An 18,210-nucleotide genomic window follows, 5' to 3' on the forward strand; every position below is an offset into this window, starting at 1 on the left:
TCTATCACTACTTGCACACTTGCTGCGTGAACAGTAAGGGACTGTAGAAAGACACACACACACACACACACGAATACACACACCCACAGAAATATGGAGTGAAGCAGCAGGGGGAAAAAAACAGTCTTGCTGAACTGCAATGCATGGATGCAAGAACCAATGGTTTTGGGGAAGCCCCAGTGACTGAAAGCAACACGCTGATGAGGACACAATTATACTCATTTGTCATTAAACCTCTGCTAGTAGTCCATAGTCTTAAAAACAATGATCTAGGGTACAACACTCCTTGACAAAAGATGTTGCTCAGGCAAAAGAATAAGCTCTTTATCCGTTTTATAGAAAACATCTTTGGTGCGACAAACAGCTTATGCCAAATCACAACTGGATAAAACATCATTAATCTTCATAATGAGAGTATGCTTACTAATATGCAGGATCAGTCAAATGAACGAAAAAGGGGAAAATGGACAAAACAAAGAACAAATACCCTTCTATTGTCCCTCTTTCAATCTACATAAAGTAAACCAAATGAATACACGCTTATATATTAATATATTATAATCTATGGTTGTATATTACACACACACATACATACATATTTATATATTTATATATAATCATTTGTATGTATGTATGTATGTATATAATCTTGATGTATGTTTATAATCTTGAGCACTAGTGAGCTGAGCTGTTTTCCTCTCTGGTTTGCATCCTGGCTGCAGCTGTGCTCTCAGCTGCCGTTCAGCGCAGAAGAGCAGAGCCACCGCAACTGAGTCTCCATGACACACTGACCTGGATGTGCACTGCCACCCAACACTTACCCTGTTACGTGCTGATCTTTATGCTTACAGTGTTTTCATTTCCCAATTTAGGATAGATCGAGTGTGGATGCTCCAAATCTTCAAAAAAACTACGTATATCTGTACACACAGTTACACAAACATGTGCAAGTCCGCTGAGCTACACGGCTCTCATTTCTACTACAAAGCTTTGACAGAAATCTTCCTCTCTTTAATCTCGCTCTCTTTCTTCTTCTCCAGCAGCCCTCAACTCTTCTGAGGTTTCTGGGCCTGGGGCTAAAGAAAGAAAGAAAGAAAAGAAGGGTGTAGTCAGTGAGAGCTGTGAATAAGGTAAAGAAGCGGGAGAGTCTGATTTGTCTTTCGATACACAGATGTACTCAAACATAGTCATGTCCTATCAATTAAATCCTTCCCTATTCATGGTAACAACAGAAGATGCATTTCATCTGAACTATGCAATATCTTAAGATCCTCAGCATGCATGAACCCATACAAACATTCAGACATTCTTCCCCGCCCATCCTGTTCCCTTCCTTCTCTGAAGGACAACAAATAGACTTTCAGTAACAAGAATAAGTAAGGTTCTGCTGAATCAAAATCCACTCTGGAAACAAGGACCTGATGGAGTCTAATGTCTGGTCCAGGCACCACCTTCTGTTAACATGCTAATCCTGATGCTAGAGCAGACACTCCCTCACAGCAATACCCATATGTTGGCTGCTTTCAATTAATTAAGAATTAGTAAAACAAACCCTGGATTCAGTCAGATTAAAGACTGTAGAAACACATCCACAAGCAGCAGTGCTTATTTGGGCTCCAGGCATTTGAGATCTTCTGTAATCTCTGACAATGAAACAGAATCCGCTGTTGGGGAAATAGGACTATTGAGAAAAACAAGTCATTATAGTCAGACAGTCACCAATCCTAATCATACAAACTGTAATCGAATCTGTGAATTAACTCTTCAGTGGGCTACAAAGGCCTAGATTTGAAAGCATCTACATCCATTCATCTAGTCCGTCCATCTTAAAAAAAAAAAAAAAAAAAAACTCTTGTCCATGCTGGGCTTGTGGTGAACACCCGTGACCATGGCCAAATCCATCTCTGAATACCAGCAACATTAACCACCGCACGACCAACCCATGCCAGCACTTCAGATTACTTCCACACACCTATTAGGTGCACTAGCAAAACCTCCAATTACCGTACTGGGAAGAACACACTGCTGCAAGTCTCCGTCTGTACCTCAACATGCCACACTGTACATCTTTTATGCACAACTTGAACCATTTATAACAGTTGCACAAAATATGATATTATCGTTGAATAAAAATCATTTAAAACAATTTTATGAATCTGGCCACACCCCAACCAGTTTCATTTGTGTGACCTGCCAGGCCTAGAGATGGAACAGAATAAAAATAAAGACGTCCAGTACCCCACCCCCGGCCAGCCCCTCCGCCTTTTAAAGTGACTTATCTCCCAGTAACCCCCTGTAATGTGCAAACTCCGGTTCCAGACAAGCAGCGCTTTTTCCGCTGCCAAGCCCCTTCTGTTAAAAGGGGCATTTCTCATCAGAAACGGGATATCTGGAGGCGCGCCACTCGCTGCGCCTCTGCCAGCTAATGCCAGCTGGTAATTAGTGTGTTCGGGCGGGGGGCAGTCGGGGGGGTTCTGCAGGCTCATTGTGACGGCGTCAGTAGTGTGAGGTGGAGCCATCCGTCTGCCGCTCTTTATCTGCTTACAGGCAGGGAGGGAAATGTAGGTGAGGGACCTGGGGACAATTCAGGCCACTGTTTGTTAGCTTATTTTTAGAATGTCAGCAAGGCCTCTGACGCAGCTTGTTCAGCAGTGTTTACCTATATATATAACCTCTCTGTATAAAATGCACAGTGTCCGTCACCAACATTGCCTGTTATTTCTAAAACTAGCAGCTACAATCGTTGCTGCAAAACGTATCTGAGACAAAAACATTGCCCCATTGTTAGCATATGATGACGTGGAGTATGATGGTATATATGATGCTCTGTAAGCAACAGAAAATCTAGCATGTTCTTTGTCCAATGGCAACTATGCAAGCATCATATGCAAGACACAACTGCCATCTGAGACACCTTTGAAATTGAGACCAAATTAACTGTCAATAAATGAATTATTCTTCTCAAATTTGATGAATATGTTCTCTTTTTTTTTGCAGAGCTTGTGTCAATTCAGACCACAACTCGGGCTGAGTTGTGTGCATTGTGAAAAAAAGGCTCCTAAAATGCCAAAAAGATGACCAATAAGAAAGTCAGTAGATGTGTTGATCACAGGCCTTTTTACTATAGCCTCATTAATTCTGGCAACCCGACCTGTAAATAGTCTGGGGACATTCCACTATGTAGGTAATCTGTGTGCCTTGAATGGTATGTAATCTGCACACATGTTTCTGCACAGGTGAACCCGTGAGCTTCTCAATCTCTTTGCCCTCCTTCTTTACTGGTCAGGATCCTTGGCAGAACACTCAGCGCCAGACCTTCAGTTATGGCTATATGTGGAAACAGCCGACCAGGTTGGACTTGTTTAGCCTGCTCATTGTTTGCTGTCTTTTTATAAATTGGGTCGAGTCGAGTAACAAGATTCAGACCCCAACATGATGCAAATGAATCGGAATACAGTAATGAATGTACTGCACAGTACAGTATGATGCAGAAAGGTCTGTCAACGTTCATACTTCATACCTGCTTTGTGAAAATAAACTGCAAATACATTTTTGCATTCTTGGACCTTTTCAGATGACATGAGATTGTTCATTTAGAACCTTCGGATTTCACCCAGAAGACAAATGCACTGATATAGGCTACCTGAAACTGGGTCAACAGGAGAGCACGGGTGCATAACTCACAGAGTCGACTGACCTTTGTCTGCAGCGGCCAGTGATGTGCCCCAATTTCTGCACACAACAATGAGGAGCGCGTGTAACAGGGAGATTGGGAGATGGCGATAGTGGGTGTAAAACAGACTCTGCAGAAAGTGTCAAAATTTGGACACAAGCGGAATATTTACGAAATGGGTCATGGTCCGTTCATAAAGAAATATGTCATGAATCGTGCAAAACAATTATGGGGAAGAATTTCTCCATATGTCAAGGTCAGGCGTTCTGTGCTGTATTTCACAACTCTTTATCATAATCAAATGAAAGTCCTGCAGAGGACTTCAGGGATGTTTCGCAAAAAGTCTGCCATGAGGCTGAACTCTTTTGTGGCAATCTGTATATCAACTGTATAGCAAAGTATAACAGTCTGATTCCAAAGGGACATTTGCAGGAACTCTGGACATTTTCAAGAAAATGATCTTAGGAAGGCTTCATTTGTTATATGTTGTGAAATTATATGTAATAAATTAGTGTTTCAGGAAAGCACACACTCTCACTCACTCATGATCCATTGGCCCTTAATCCTAAGTAGAGTCAAGGCCGCCAGAGACAGAATCAACTCAGGCATTGGATGCTGGACATGGACTCACTGAAAAGGAAAGCATCCTAATTTTTATATAAAAAAATGATAATGATATGATAATGATAATAATAAAATATTAAGATGCTAATATTAATAAAATAATATATAATATTGCTCCTCTCCTGTCTGGCTGTCCCTTCTTTTTACTGCTCTTCAACACTATGGACTAATCCAAAACGGTGAAAAGATATGTTTAAGATGGTGAACCCCTCAGCACTGCCTTCCCTCACCATACACAGGCCTGTTTCAATTGTAGAGACCTTCTTTACATTTTGGGTATCACATTACAAAGACCTAAAGAGGGAGCAGAGGACACATTTTGTTGTGTCACCATGTGCTGTGCTGCAGTGTTTCACAATGACAATCACTTCACTTCCACTTTCACGTCCAAATGACAATAACGCTCAATTTAACTTGCAGTATCTCCTCCATTCTCAATGTGGATGTACGGTCTTGCACAGAAGCTGCTCATACACTTTTACGTCTGCAGTCATTGAAGTTGTCCTGTGCTTGTCCTTCACAAACAAGACAGGACAGACTGCAATGGACTGTAAGGACAACAAAAAACTTAACTCCCCTGTCCGCTCTCCACGGTTCAGGAAACAGGCAGGAGAAATCCTCACAGGCCCATAATGCCCTGGAAGCCAGTGAAGCCTGCAGACTAGAATTAGGTGACACAGGAACAATTTCCTCACTGCTTCATCCTAAAAAAACAGCTGATTGTAATACCACAGCTACACTTGTTCTCTGACTGTTCACCCTGCTCCACAGCAATAATACTCTTTTGGATGAATCTCATATGCATGTGTCTGATGTTTCTAATCTGTATATTTAAATCATGTTTGAAGTGTATATTGCGTAATTTATTGGATTTTTGTATTGTACTGTTTGAGAGACCACAACAGCTGGACCAAGTAGCTTACTTGGTCAATAAATCTGATTCTGTAGAGATGAGCAGCAAGGTCAAGAACACCTACACATTTAGTTTGAATTTGACACTGTATTGTAAAGTTGTTTCAAATAAAAAAGAGTGAATTTAAAACACTTTAAAACTGTGCAGCCATCAGCCAGCACAGACAAAAGACCTGTGGCCGGCTTCATGTCCAAGATGTTGTGTGCTGATGTTGTGTGCTGCTGTGTATCACATGTGACAATCACTTCACTTTAAAAGATGGATTGACAGCCGCTGTTCAACTCCTATTGTTAACTCGAGAAGTTACAAATCATGGCTAGAATCCCACTCAGTAATCGGTTTTGGTCATCAATTTCTTAAAAGAAAAACCTATCTCATTCCTTTCCAAAAGAAAGCGTAGCTACTCATCTGTTCTTGAGTCACCGCAGCTCCAAAGGCCTGGAGCGCTAACTGCCATTAAACCAGAGAGTCGGCAGCAGCTGCCAGCAGGCCGGCAGGGTGACTCAGGGAAGCCCCCCGGGGGGTTTCGGGATGGACGAGAGTCAGGTGTGTGGGACGGCTGTATCCCGAGCACGCAATGCGTCATTGCCGCAACCGGTTGGAGCAAATGCCCGCGCTGAGGGGGAAAAAAAGAAAAAAAGCTGAACCATGACCGCCTTTTATACAACAGGGCTAACTAATCACACAGTGTGAAGTTTCAAATGGACAGAGAACAAGCGCGTGCCTGTGCACGCACGCATACACGCACACACACACACACACACACCAGAGTAAGGTGAAGGGTGGCATCAAGTTCAGAGACAACTGCCTCCATCTGGGAATTTCGGCTCAGGGCCAGGCAGCCTGCCTCATTATAGCTGGGTGGCGGTCTGTGTTCATTCCACACATTTTAGATGTGTTTGCTTGCCTTTCTGACCAGGCTTAATCTTTAATATCTATGTTCAAAAAGAACCTGTTGAGTCTTTGCCCACTAGTTAAAAATGGAAATAATTTGCAATGAACATTTCAATACAAATCTAAAATAGTAAATGAATATTTAAATAAATAATACGCCTAAGCTTTACTATTGTGGGACTTTCAGGGTAATTGTTGACATTTCTTTTGCTTTTCGGAGCCCACCATTATGGAGTGTTGGGATTGGGTTGAATTATTGCAATATCCTGATGCTGTTTATGCTGCCAGAGTTACCAGTTAAAAGACCATGAGCAGTGCAATTTCACCACCAGCATTCGTTGTAACAGTTAACACTAGAAGCCCCAGGTTTTTCTGACCCCTCAGCTCTAGCAGAGGTAGGCCAAATGGCCCCTTGGTGGGTGAATTAGCATTATGTTGATACTACAGCAGTCCATCTCCTGCAGAAAGTGGCTTGCATGGACATAGCCCTGCTCAATTACTGGAAATTAAGAAGAAATGATCTCACGCCAAAAAAAGCATCAAACCTCTCATTTAAATACATTCTGAATTCGTTAATTAATTATTTCCAACTAATAACTAATTATTTTCTATTGTTTCCTAAAAAAAATAAGTTTCTGTTTTTTCATGACTTAACAGGGCAAAGTAATCAGAAGGTGGCAGGTTGAAATCCTGAACTGCCAAGGTGCCACTGAGGTGCCACTGACCAAAGTACCGTCCCACACACTGCTCCCCGGGTGCCTGTCATGGCTGCCCAGTGCTCACTAAGGGTGATGGTTAAATGTAGAGGGCAATTTTCGCTGTGTCACCGTGTGCTGTGCTGCAGGTTTCACTATGACATTCATAGTTGGGCCAAATAGGCCAAATCCTTTTAATTCCCCAAGATAAGAGAGCACATCTGAGAATTCTGCAGATAGCAATTCTGAAAAGTGGACAGCAACTGATATTTCGAACTGCCACCACCATGGCAGGAGAATATTTGGAAGGTGGATTTTTTTTTTTTTACAATCTGTTCTTGCAAATGTTTTTGATGGGTGACAATAATTGAGGAGGGCAGGAGAAAGACATTGCATAATTGGTAGCGAGCTCTTTCTTCCACGTATACGCTGGCTTCATAATTAAAGGTTGGAGGTTTGTGGGCCAGGCAGAGAACTCAGGATTAGTCGTGTTTCACAAGAGCTTCCAGATTCTCCCTGGGATCTATTTGTGTACGTAGCAGGCAGATTAGACATAAAGAGTGATTATGCTGTTTGTAGTAACCTTGAGCTGCTCTTTTTAAGGAAAATGGCAACCTATTCTTAGCAAGTCCCAATGTTTTTACTGGGTACTAAAATAGTAACACACTAAGAATAAGAAGGTAAGAATAGCAACAAAAGATTAAAAATTCACAATGGTTTAAAACATTCACATTTATCGCATTTAGCAGACGCCCTTATCTGACTTAAAATCAGTAACAACTCAGGGACAAGTGTATTGCTCAAAGACACAAGGGGAGTTTGACCTGAACTAGTAGCACCTGTTGTGAAATAAATATATTCTGAAATAAAAAAAATATTTACATTTTGTGAATTGGAATTAGATTGGATATTATAATTACTGATACTTTACTGAAGTTTGAAGATGACACAAACGTCATTGGACTCATTCAGGATGGTGATGAATCTGCAAACTGACAGGAAGTTGAGAGGTTGGTACTCTGGTGCATTCAGCACAACCTGGAGCTGAACAAGCTCAAGACTGTGGAGATGACAGTGGACTTCAGGAGACATCCCTCAACACTGTTCCCCCTCACCATATCAGACAGCCCATTTTCTTGTGTGGAGTTCCTCAAGTTCCTGGGTACCACCCAGCTGAGGATGAACTTCCTGAGAGAACTGAGGAGGTCCAGTCTTCTTCTGATCATCACAGATCCCTCACACCCTGGACACAGACATTTCGACCTGCTGTCCTCTGGCAGATGATATAGACACCTGCAGACCAGGACCAGCCGACACAGGAACGGTTTCCATCCCATCACAGTCACCCTGCTAAACAGCTGAACTGTAGCATTGCAACTGCGCTTTATGTACACTTGTATTATTTCTGTAATATTTGTATTTTTCTGTATAGAAGATATTTCACTTTATTTTATACTCTTGTTGGTTTTTTTTATGTTTTACTTGTGTTCACTCACACACTTGGCCAATAAATGCAATTCTGATTCTGATTCTGACACAATTGTCACAATTGTCATTAAACGTTTAATAAATAACTGTAAATATTAAAACCTGTCCCAGGGCAACTATAAAGCATAATCTGCTGTGTGCATAGTAAGTGAAAAGCATTGAAGTAAAAGCACTGAAATACACTTTGCCAGTAGAATGGAGACTTTTCTGAGAATGTCACGGGCAGATGGCACAGCTGGGGACACCAGCAGCTGCTGGTCCACCAGCCACCATCTAAAACCGCTTATCTGACATTGCCAAAAAGCTAACATTATTTTATTTTATTTTTTATTTTAAATCTGCACCTGCAACATGTTCATACCTATTTTTCTGTTACATTTCCTTCCTGCCCAGAGTGGACAGGAGCAGCCTGCTGTTTGCTTACATTAGTTGCTAAACCACTAAAGCGCTCCTGCCCACCTCAGATCCAGTTTCATTCAGAGGAACAGCTGACTGCCTGCAGGGCACTTGACATGAGTACCACAACAGGAAATACCCTCCGGCTGAGAACTTCCCTGGCTGAAACACAGCGCCGTGCGCGCCGGTGCCGGTGTTCTAAATAAATATGTTGTTCAAATGATCGAATCCCCCCCATGAGCTAATGAAAATGAACTCAGTCTCACTACCTACCAGCCACCAGGTTCACACTGATCATTTTATTCAATAAAAACAAAAAATCACTTTACGTTCAAATTCAACAAGGCTAGAGCATAGTGTCCAGTTAGTAATGTGCTAGTAATGTGTCAGAGTACTGCAGTACCATGTAAATTGCATACACTTCCTTTCATAAGGTTTATGGTTATTTGGAAATTTTTGGTTTTTCATAAATAGAAAATAAAATGTTTCCTATCCAATTCTGTACAGAAAACCTTGCACCAGTGCACACTAAATTCTGCATAATAATGTACTTTGTGTGGATCACCATGCAATAGCTTTGTAAAGGTACTTTCTCTGTTTCTTCAGTATTTGAGATGAGACATAGTTTACTTAATGTGTAGGAATGAATTCCAGTTTTCTAATGGCTTGCCAAAGTTCAAGTAAATAACAAAACCTTATCCTGCGAATTACCCTCAGTTGAACCATGCCAACATGGAGGTTTTTGCTGATGGTTTTCTACGTGTAAGTGGCCTAATGTCAGCATTATCTGTAGATGTAAGGATGTAGTGTCAGTAAAACCACTTCACCTTGTGGTAGGAAACCCCCATCTGACAAAGCGGTGAGCATCTGGGGTGACTGTAAATTATCAGATGAGGAACTCTGACATGATGACTGAAGCCTTATTAGATTAGCAATATCTTTACGATAGTGAGACATTTAAACCCACGTGCTCAAGGTCATATAAAAAGCGAGGTGACATTTGTTGTATAATGCTGACACTGGTACAAAACACAGAGAACAATGAATTCAGCCAAAGCTCTTTTACAAAACCTCTTTTTAAGTGGTTAACTGTCAGATGTTTACTGCACTCAGACGATGAAAGCCCTAAACATCTGGAGAAGGATGAAAGGATGAAAGGAAAGTTCAGGAACCTGTTCAGAGCACAGCTTTCCTTGGCACACGTAAGCACACAGTGTCAAGTGAACATGAGACGACAACAGCAGTGCAAGAAGCCCTGGATGTTTTGTGGTGTCTGAAAGGAGCTGGAGATACAGTGCACCAATATCAGAACAGTGAGTAACGAATTCTGCTGAGGACGCTTGCAGATCAGGTTCCCAGCTGATGTGACAACTTCTTATGGGGTTGCGATGCACCCACCCCAAACACTCCCCCAAAAGGCAGATGGTCTCCAAAACACTCCCTTCCAGTACTGTCACCGTGCTGCTAACGGCAGCTGAATGGACATGAGGTGACTCAGTGTCCCAGTTTGGACTGGTTGGGGAAAAGTGGAGTGTCCATCCCATAACTGCTCAGGCATGTTGGAGATGAGAAGAGCCCACCACCCTTATGCCTCATTTCCAGTCAGGCTTAATTTCAAGGGGGGAAATAAAACGGAAACAAGCGACAAGTGTGCTCATCTTTCAAGAAAGGAGACAACTGACCAGCAATTTTGGGCCTCAGCCTGTGTACATGTGCATTCGATGTGAAAGGTGTGGTCTTTCAGGTTTCTTCTAAAAGTTCTGGTTTCCTGTCTGTGTCAGAAAGCCCCCTACCTAATTTCCTTGTAAGTGATGATACAGCATCACTTTCCCTCTTTCAGATAATCAGACACAACTTTCCTCAACCCTCAGATCAACCACACAAAACTTTCCTCAACCCTGAAACCCTTACACTACGTGCACATATTATATTTTATATCTTACAGTATATATTCAACTGATCTATTCATTTTTTTCTATGCTAGATATTTTCATGATTCAAAAAAACACTAATGATACTAAGGACACTAATGATAATGAACAAAAAAACATTAATGATAAGGTATACCCACACATCATAATTTCACTGATGCTTTAGCTTATGATATGTAATGTCAACAACTGAGCTTTTGAACTATGCATGGTATACAAACTGAATGTCTTGTCTTATTTTGCCCCCTGCTGGTGTAAAATTTAACATCCTGTACCGTCAAGGCCAGTGCGCATGACCTACATTTACATACATTTCCTTGAGTGACCAGAAGCCTCCAATCATGGAGAGTTTCTGTGTCTGTACTTTCTTTAAAAGCACTTTGTAAAACCAGACAGGAATCACAGTCTGTGTTTAAAGGCTACACTCACATAGTCTACTTGAGGCAGTGGTGGCCTAGCAGGTAAAGAAGTGGACTCATAATCAAAGGTTTGCAGGTTCAATTACTGAATCGTCAAGGTGCCACTGAGCAAAGTACCGTCCACACACACTGCTCTCCGGGCGTCGGTCCTTTGTGTTTTCACTGCTCAGTAACAGTGACGGGTTAAATGCAAAGGATAAATGTTGTTGTGTGCACCGTGTGCTGTGCTTGCTGAGCATCACAATGATAGTCACTTCACTTTCACTTACTTATACTGTGTCTTAGAGAAACACAATTAACATTAACGATGGACATTATTTGAAACAATAGCACACACGCCAACACATGTAAATGGCCTGAGATGTGTAGTTAGATGAGGTGCTCAGTTATTCCATAGCACAGTACAGTTTAAGAAAATGAGTTGCCAGGTCTACTTTTTCAGTGTTACATGATGTTCTCATCTTGATTTTAGGAATCTTTCTTAATTATGAATTAATGTTTTCTACTTAAAAAATTCAATGCAGATGTTAAATCATAGAATATTATTTTTTTATTCAAAGTATCAAAGCTACACATTTGTAAAAAGGAGTAAACATAAAAACTGACAGTCAATTCCAATTCCACTTTCCTTTGTGTTTTCATTTGCAATACTGCACTCTACTGTTCATCATGACACTTACAACATCAGGTCTTTCAACATTCACAGAGCTCCTGCATCTGGCATGATGTTCCTCAAATATTCCTCCTGGTCCAGTTAATCATGTGGCTGGCTTCAGTTTCTTCTTTTTTGCTTTAACCATTTGGGGCAAGGGGATTTTGAAGGCAGTTCTGGGATTGAAAAGATAGTGTTACAGATTAACAATGCAGAATGGCGAGGATCCTGCATTATGCACGCCTATATATGCTCAGGTGATTGCATGCACACACACACAAAACACGAAGTCGTGTTGGAGTTTCTCCAGAAAAAAAATTAAATAAAAAATGTATTTAAATACATTTGTGCTCATCTTTATATCTAACCATGAAGCAACTGCATTATCTGGGTGGATAATGTTAAATAATCTCGCAAAGTTTAAATTTCATAATAGGGGACCTTTAAGATGTTTTAATAATTGCATTAATAAAATTATTCTAAGATTAATAACTCTCTTGTAGGATTTACTTACTCGCATGTTGTGCAGATTGGACTGAAGTTGCAGAAGACTAAAAAAAAAGAAAAAAAGGTGATTCTTCAGTTAGACAGTAATTACACAGAATACATTAAAACATGATACATCTGATATATATATATATATATATATATATATGTGTGTGTGCGTGTATATATATATATAAAAAAAAAAAAAAAATCAAGTTTGGTTTCTGTGGAAGACAGTGGAGACCTACTGGACAGGCAGACAGAGCAGACATATCCAATCTCTATTAGAGTCCGGTGGCAGAAACAAGCTGCTCTGTAATCTACATGAACTGGAGGAGGCAAAACCAGCTGGGAGCGCTGGTCCACATCAGGTAGGAACACCCACTGCCGAACACACACAGAAAAAAAACTTCACCGCAACTGCATACATGTCTATTCACAGCTAAACACACTCATAAAAAAATCCATTTTTTCTTATTTTATTTGTCCATGTTTATTTAAAATGTTTTTTTTTTCTTCAAACTTAAAAATTATGAACCAATTATATGTTGGTGGAAGAATGGGATGGGTCTTGATTTTGTGCTCACCATTAAATACTGTGTGAGCGCAAGCCTCTGAGGGATCTTCAAGTACAACCCTCCTGTAATGTCACATGCCTGAAAAAAGTCAAAGTGAATTTTGTTGTAATTTCAGCTATACATTCAGTTGAGGCCAAAAATTATTACCCCCCCAGGAATCACTGAACAGTTTCATAAATGTCTTCCCAATGTTGGGAAGATATATCCAAATATTCACCAGTGCTATTTAGTACAGTCATGGCCAAAATTATTGCCACCCCTGGAATTTACTCAGAAAATGCACCAATTCTCCTAGAATATTTTTGCAATTACAAATGTTTTTCCCCTTTATGTGCATTGGAACAACACAAAACTCAAAAAACAGACTGGAGAAAATTATTGGCAAACTTTCAAAATTGTGGGTAAATCGTTTTATTTCAAGTATATGATGCTTGATTGAACTCAGCACTGGATGCCTTGACTGTGTGCGAAGCATCATCAAATCTGAAGACTACCAAAAGATTTTGAGGCGCAATACTGGGCCCAGTGTCAGAGGGCTGAGACTGCGTCAGAGGCCATGGGTGTTGCAGCAAGACAATGACCCCAAACATACCTCTAAAAGCACTCAGAAATGGTTGAAGAGAGTTCTGAAGTGGTGCTGAGTCTAGATCTAAAGCCAACTGAATACTTATGGAATTGCTGTTGGGAGAAGGCGCCCTTCAAACCTGAGAAACCTATAGCAGTCTGCAATAGCAGTGGTCAGAAATTCCAGCTGAGAGGTGTAACAAGCTTGTTGATGCGCTTGATTTCAGTTATTTTTCCAAAGGCTGTGGAACCAAATTTTAATTGGAGGATGGCAATCATTTTGTCTAGTCTGGTTTTTAAGTTTTGTGAGAAATGATGTCAGATTTGGCCTTTTCTCTGTATTTAGTGTTGCTCCAACACTATTTGTTTACCAGGAAATTTACATTTTTTACATTTACAGCATTTATCAGACGCCCTTATCCAGAGCGACTTACAATCAGTAGTTACAGGGACAGTCTCCCTGGAGCAATTTAGGGTTAAGTGTCTTGCTCAGGGACACAATGGTAGTAAGTGGGATTCGAACCCGGGTCTTCTGGTTCATAGGCGAGTGTGTTACCCACTAGGCTACTACCACCCTAGGAAATGGCACATTTTCTGGGAAAATTCCAGGGATGCCAAAAATGTCGGCCATGACTGTAGCTATTTGTACATTTTGTAATATAAAATACATTTTTAGACTTGCTTTATATGAAATATAGTAAAAAAAAATGATGTGGTCAAAAGTATTAGCCCAATGTGAACACCTACAATAATTAACTAATCAGCTTTGAAACCACGCCTGTGCAGTCAATTGGCTTCCTAACAACATTCAATCAGCATAAAAAGGAACAAGGAACAGGGCACTTGAACACATGAGAGGGCTTTTGAGGGCAGAAGAACCCCTGCAATGGAAGAATGGGTCACAATCCCACAGGAGACCTGTGACAACCTACTAAACAACTACTCCAAGAGATTGGTATAAGTTGTGACTTACAAAGGGTACACTGATGGCCAGGAAGCTAATGATTCTGGGTGTCTCATTTTTGCCCTTTCTTTTGTCAACTCTGTGACCAAAAAAATATCCTAATTCAACTTAGTGGACATTTTTATTTATACAGTATTTGTACATAACAAGCATGTGTTGTTAATGGTCATTTATTTTCATGGAGAAATCAAGAGCGTGGTATCATTTCATAAGGGAGGCTAATAATTTTGGCCTCATCTGTATATGTATACAAAGACACACCTTTTCTTTATTTTCATGACCATTTACATTGGTAGGTTCTCACTGAAGGCATCAAAACTATGAAAACATGTGGAGTTATGTACTTAACAAAAAAAAAAAAGGTAATAAACAAAATAGCCACCCTATGCTCTGATTACTGCTTTACACACTCTTGGCATTCTCTCGATCAGCTTCAAGAGGTCGTTCAAGAGGTGTGCATTATCAGGGTTAATTAGTGGAATTTCTTGCTGTATAGGGGTTGGGACCATCAGTTGTGTTGTGCAGAGGTCAGGTTACTACACAGCTATTGGACAACTGTTAAAATCCATATTATGGCAAGAACCAATCAGCTAACTAAAGAAAAATGAGTGGCCATCATAACTTTAAGAAATAAAGGTCAGTCAGTCTAGAAAACTGCAAAAACTTTAATTGTGTTCCCAAGTGGAAATGCAAAAACCATCAAGCGCTACAATGAAACTGGCACACATGAGGACCGACCCAGGAAAGGAAGGCCAAGAGTAACCTCTGCTTCTGAAGACAAGTTCATCCGAGTCACCTGCCTCAGAAATCGCAAGTTATCTGCAGCTCAGATCAGAGACCAAATAAATGCCACACAGTTCTAGCAGCAGACCCATCTCTAGAACAACTGTTAAGAAGAGACTGCGTGACTCAGGCCTTCATGGTCAAATAGCTGCCAGGAAACCACTGCTAAGGAGAGGCAACAAACAGAAGAGATTTGGTTTGGGTCAAGAAACACAAGGAATGGTCATCAGACCAGTGGAAATCTGTGCTTTGGTCTGATGAGTCCAAATTTGAGATCTTTGGTTCCAACCGCCGTGTCTTTGTGAGACACAGAAAGGGTGAACGGATGGATTCCACATGCCTGGTTCCCACTGTGAAGCATGGAGGAGGAGGTGTGATGGTGTGGGGGTGTTTTGCTGGTGACACTGTTGGAGATTTATTCAAAATTGAAGGCACACTGAACCAGCATGGCTACCACAGCATCGTGCAGTGACATGCCATCCCATCTGGTTTGTGTTTAGTTGGATGATCATTTATTTTTCAACTGGACAATGACCCTAAACACACCTCCAGGCTGTGTAAGGGCTATTTGACCAATAAGGAGAGTGATGGAGTGCTATGGCAGATGACCTGGCCTCCACAGTCACCGGACCTGAACCCAATCGAGATGGTTTGGGGTGAGCTGGACCGCAGAGTGAAGGCAAAGGGGCCAACAAGTGCTAAACACCTCTGGGAACTCCTTCAAGACTGTTGGAAAACCATTTCAGGTGACGACCTCTTGAAGCTCATCGAGAGAATGCCAAAAGTGCAAAGCAGTAATCAGAGCAAAGGGCGGATATTTTGAATAAACTTTTTTTGTTAAGTACATAACTCCACATGTGTTCATTCATAGTTTTGATGCCTTCAGTGAGAATCTACCAATGTAAATGGTCATGAAAATAAAGAAAACTTCCTCCTGTAAGTCGCTTTGGATAAAAGTGTCTGCAAAATAAACACATTGAATGAGAAGGTGTGTCCAAACGTTTGGCCTGTACTGTATGTATAACAGAGTAAAGTGAAATGTGGGGATGTCACCACATACAAAGTGAAAGCATCTTTTTTTACTTCATCACAAACCTGCTGGAGGAGCCCTGAGTCTGAATCCAGTACACATGCATCAATGAGGACATTCTGCAAAAAGAACAGAGGGTTGTTCTTTACATTAAAGTCATATTAACATTATGCACACACAACTGGATGGGTCCAAATTAAATTTAACTACACCAAAGGACTAGTATACGGGGGCATTCTGCCCAAACCTAGCCATAACAACAGAACCAACAACTGCACCTACACTAGCTAGAATCTAGTACCAACAAACAGCTGAAAGAGTGATAACCTTATGATATAAGGAATCATTGAACACACAAAAAAGCAACCCATGAGCAACCCATGAGCAACCCATGCCTGGTAGATGATCACATGACCTTACCTGCTTTTGAGCAGCAAAAATCACATTCATGAAGTTCATGTACTGCAGGGCACAGTCCTCTGCTGCTTTTATAACCTAACCAAATATTTAAAAAGAGTATTAAACAGACCAGATCTGATTAAAAGAGAAGTCAACCCCACCACATGGCCACCGGAAATGACTTACCAAAATCCTTGACTTCACGTCTTGTCCCACTGTTCAATAAGAAAATTTGTATTCTGATTACTGGATATTATACAAAAATGTTTCAGAAATCAGAGCAGAGTTGGTTTAACAACTTTACCTTCAATTTCCTTTGAGATTCTGTGAATATCTAGGAATAGAGATTTAAGGAGTAGCTTATAGTTCATAATGTTGAAAATAAATATACTTACATTAATCTGAATAATTTCACCAAAGATCTCTACTCTACCAAAATATAAATAATTGTGTTTTGAGTTATTTTTTCCCCACATAAAAAAAGAATACAGCAAAGAGCCTTGGCGAGGGATCCAGCCATCAAGGTGTCTGTTTGGTGACCTTTGACCTCCGCTTGAAAAAAAAAAAATAATTTTTAGTGTTTTCAAAAAAGAAAGTCTTGCATCTGTGAGACTATGTCAGACTGAAAGGTTTATATTAAGGATTCACTTCTTGCCATCAGGGATCTGATCTCCTCTGATATGAGTTTGTTAGCAACTGACAGGACTTCATATTTTCCATCCCCTCCAGCTGAAGATGAATCATCTCCACAACTATCCCCAGCCTTCCAGTGCTTACTGGGATACAGGAAATGACTGCCAAAAAGGAAACAGAGAGGGGAAAGAAGAGAGCAAAAATACAAAGGAGTCATGATGATAAGGACAAATGGAGCCACAACTGGTGGCAGACCAAAACAGTTAGTTAGAAAGAGCCCACGTCTCACCTCTCCTGACAATGGCTAGCTATGATGGCCAGTTTGTTGGTTCTGCTCATTACCAGGTGAGCGTTGGCCATGACCATCACCGCATCCATGCATTTTGACAAGGTAAACTTTTAAAAAAATACACGGCAAGCATTGGCATGTATTACATTGTCATGGCTGCATTTATACTGAACCACAGAATGAAGGTTGTTTCCTTACATTAAAACATCTAGGTGTAATTCGCGGTGTACAACGGGCGTGATGTGAACAGGGGAGTGTGTTGCAGGAATGATCGGGAAGGGTACAACCATTTTAAAAGGTACCTCATCTTCACGTTGCGCTTGCTGCCCCCACCAAATCGGGTTCACGTCTAAAACGATGACCAGAAGGCTGATCTCATCCTCTGCAAAAGAAAGCCCGGTGCTGTAAAATAATCACCAGAAACCGAGACACACGCACATCTAGTATCCAGTTGGTCGCGAAAGAAGGTGAAGTAACGTTTAAAGTCTGAACATTGAACATAAAAGGCCTTCATGTAGTTATAAGTAAAAGAAACAGCAAAAGGTTTTGGAGTATCAATTCATTTATTGCGTTTACAAACCTGAAGCCATCACATGAGCACACCGAGGGAGACTGCTGTTGGTGTTGTGACGTCACCACATCGCGACAATGTTGCACAAAGCTTTTATTATAATTGAAGGACAATCTTGACAAATTCTTGACAATTCTTCAATTATTCCGACAGACATATTTACAAATGGCTTATTTGGATTTGTGTGCGTTCACCACGTAGCAAGGTTAAGTTGCTCTTCTTTTCACA

General features: G+C 40.8%; 1 protein-coding gene across 4 annotated transcripts; it reads right to left on the reverse strand.

Annotated features, from left to right (window-relative positions):
- Nucleotides 1-504: 504 nt before the first annotated feature.
- On the reverse strand, nucleotides 505-18,036 carry gtf2h3 (general transcription factor IIH, polypeptide 3). Of its 4 annotated transcripts, none has more exons than XR_003749738.1 (14): nucleotides 17,992-18,036; nucleotides 17,714-17,793; nucleotides 17,412-17,518; nucleotides 17,138-17,283; nucleotides 16,979-17,041; nucleotides 16,794-16,823; nucleotides 16,676-16,704; nucleotides 16,511-16,585; nucleotides 16,156-16,209; nucleotides 12,759-12,827; nucleotides 12,420-12,555; nucleotides 12,200-12,236; nucleotides 11,714-11,861; nucleotides 505-1,076 (listed from the first exon to the last, which is right to left on the reverse strand). XR_003749738.1 is itself a non-coding variant. In XM_028979468.1 (13 exons), exons 1-13 carry the CDS (start codon nucleotides 17,999-18,001, stop codon nucleotides 11,792-11,794), a joined length of 906 nt encoding a protein of 301 aa, XP_028835301.1. In that variant the 5' UTR covers nucleotides 18,002-18,036; the 3' UTR covers nucleotides 11,561-11,791. The 4 variants fall into 4 exon arrangements, 2 of the variants coding, with proteins under 2 accessions (XP_028835301.1, XP_028835317.1); XR_003749740.1 differs by lacking the exon at nucleotides 505-1,076 and adding an exon at nucleotides 5,788-5,826; XM_028979468.1 differs by lacking the exon at nucleotides 505-1,076 and having other exon boundaries at nucleotides 11,561-11,861.
- Nucleotides 18,037-18,210: the final 174 nt, after the last annotated feature.

This window comes from Denticeps clupeoides, chromosome 1 (assembly GCF_900700375.1).
Source record: "Denticeps clupeoides chromosome 1, fDenClu1.1, whole genome shotgun sequence".
In the NCBI taxonomy this organism is placed as follows: domain Eukaryota; kingdom Metazoa; phylum Chordata; class Actinopteri; order Clupeiformes; family Denticipitidae; genus Denticeps; species Denticeps clupeoides.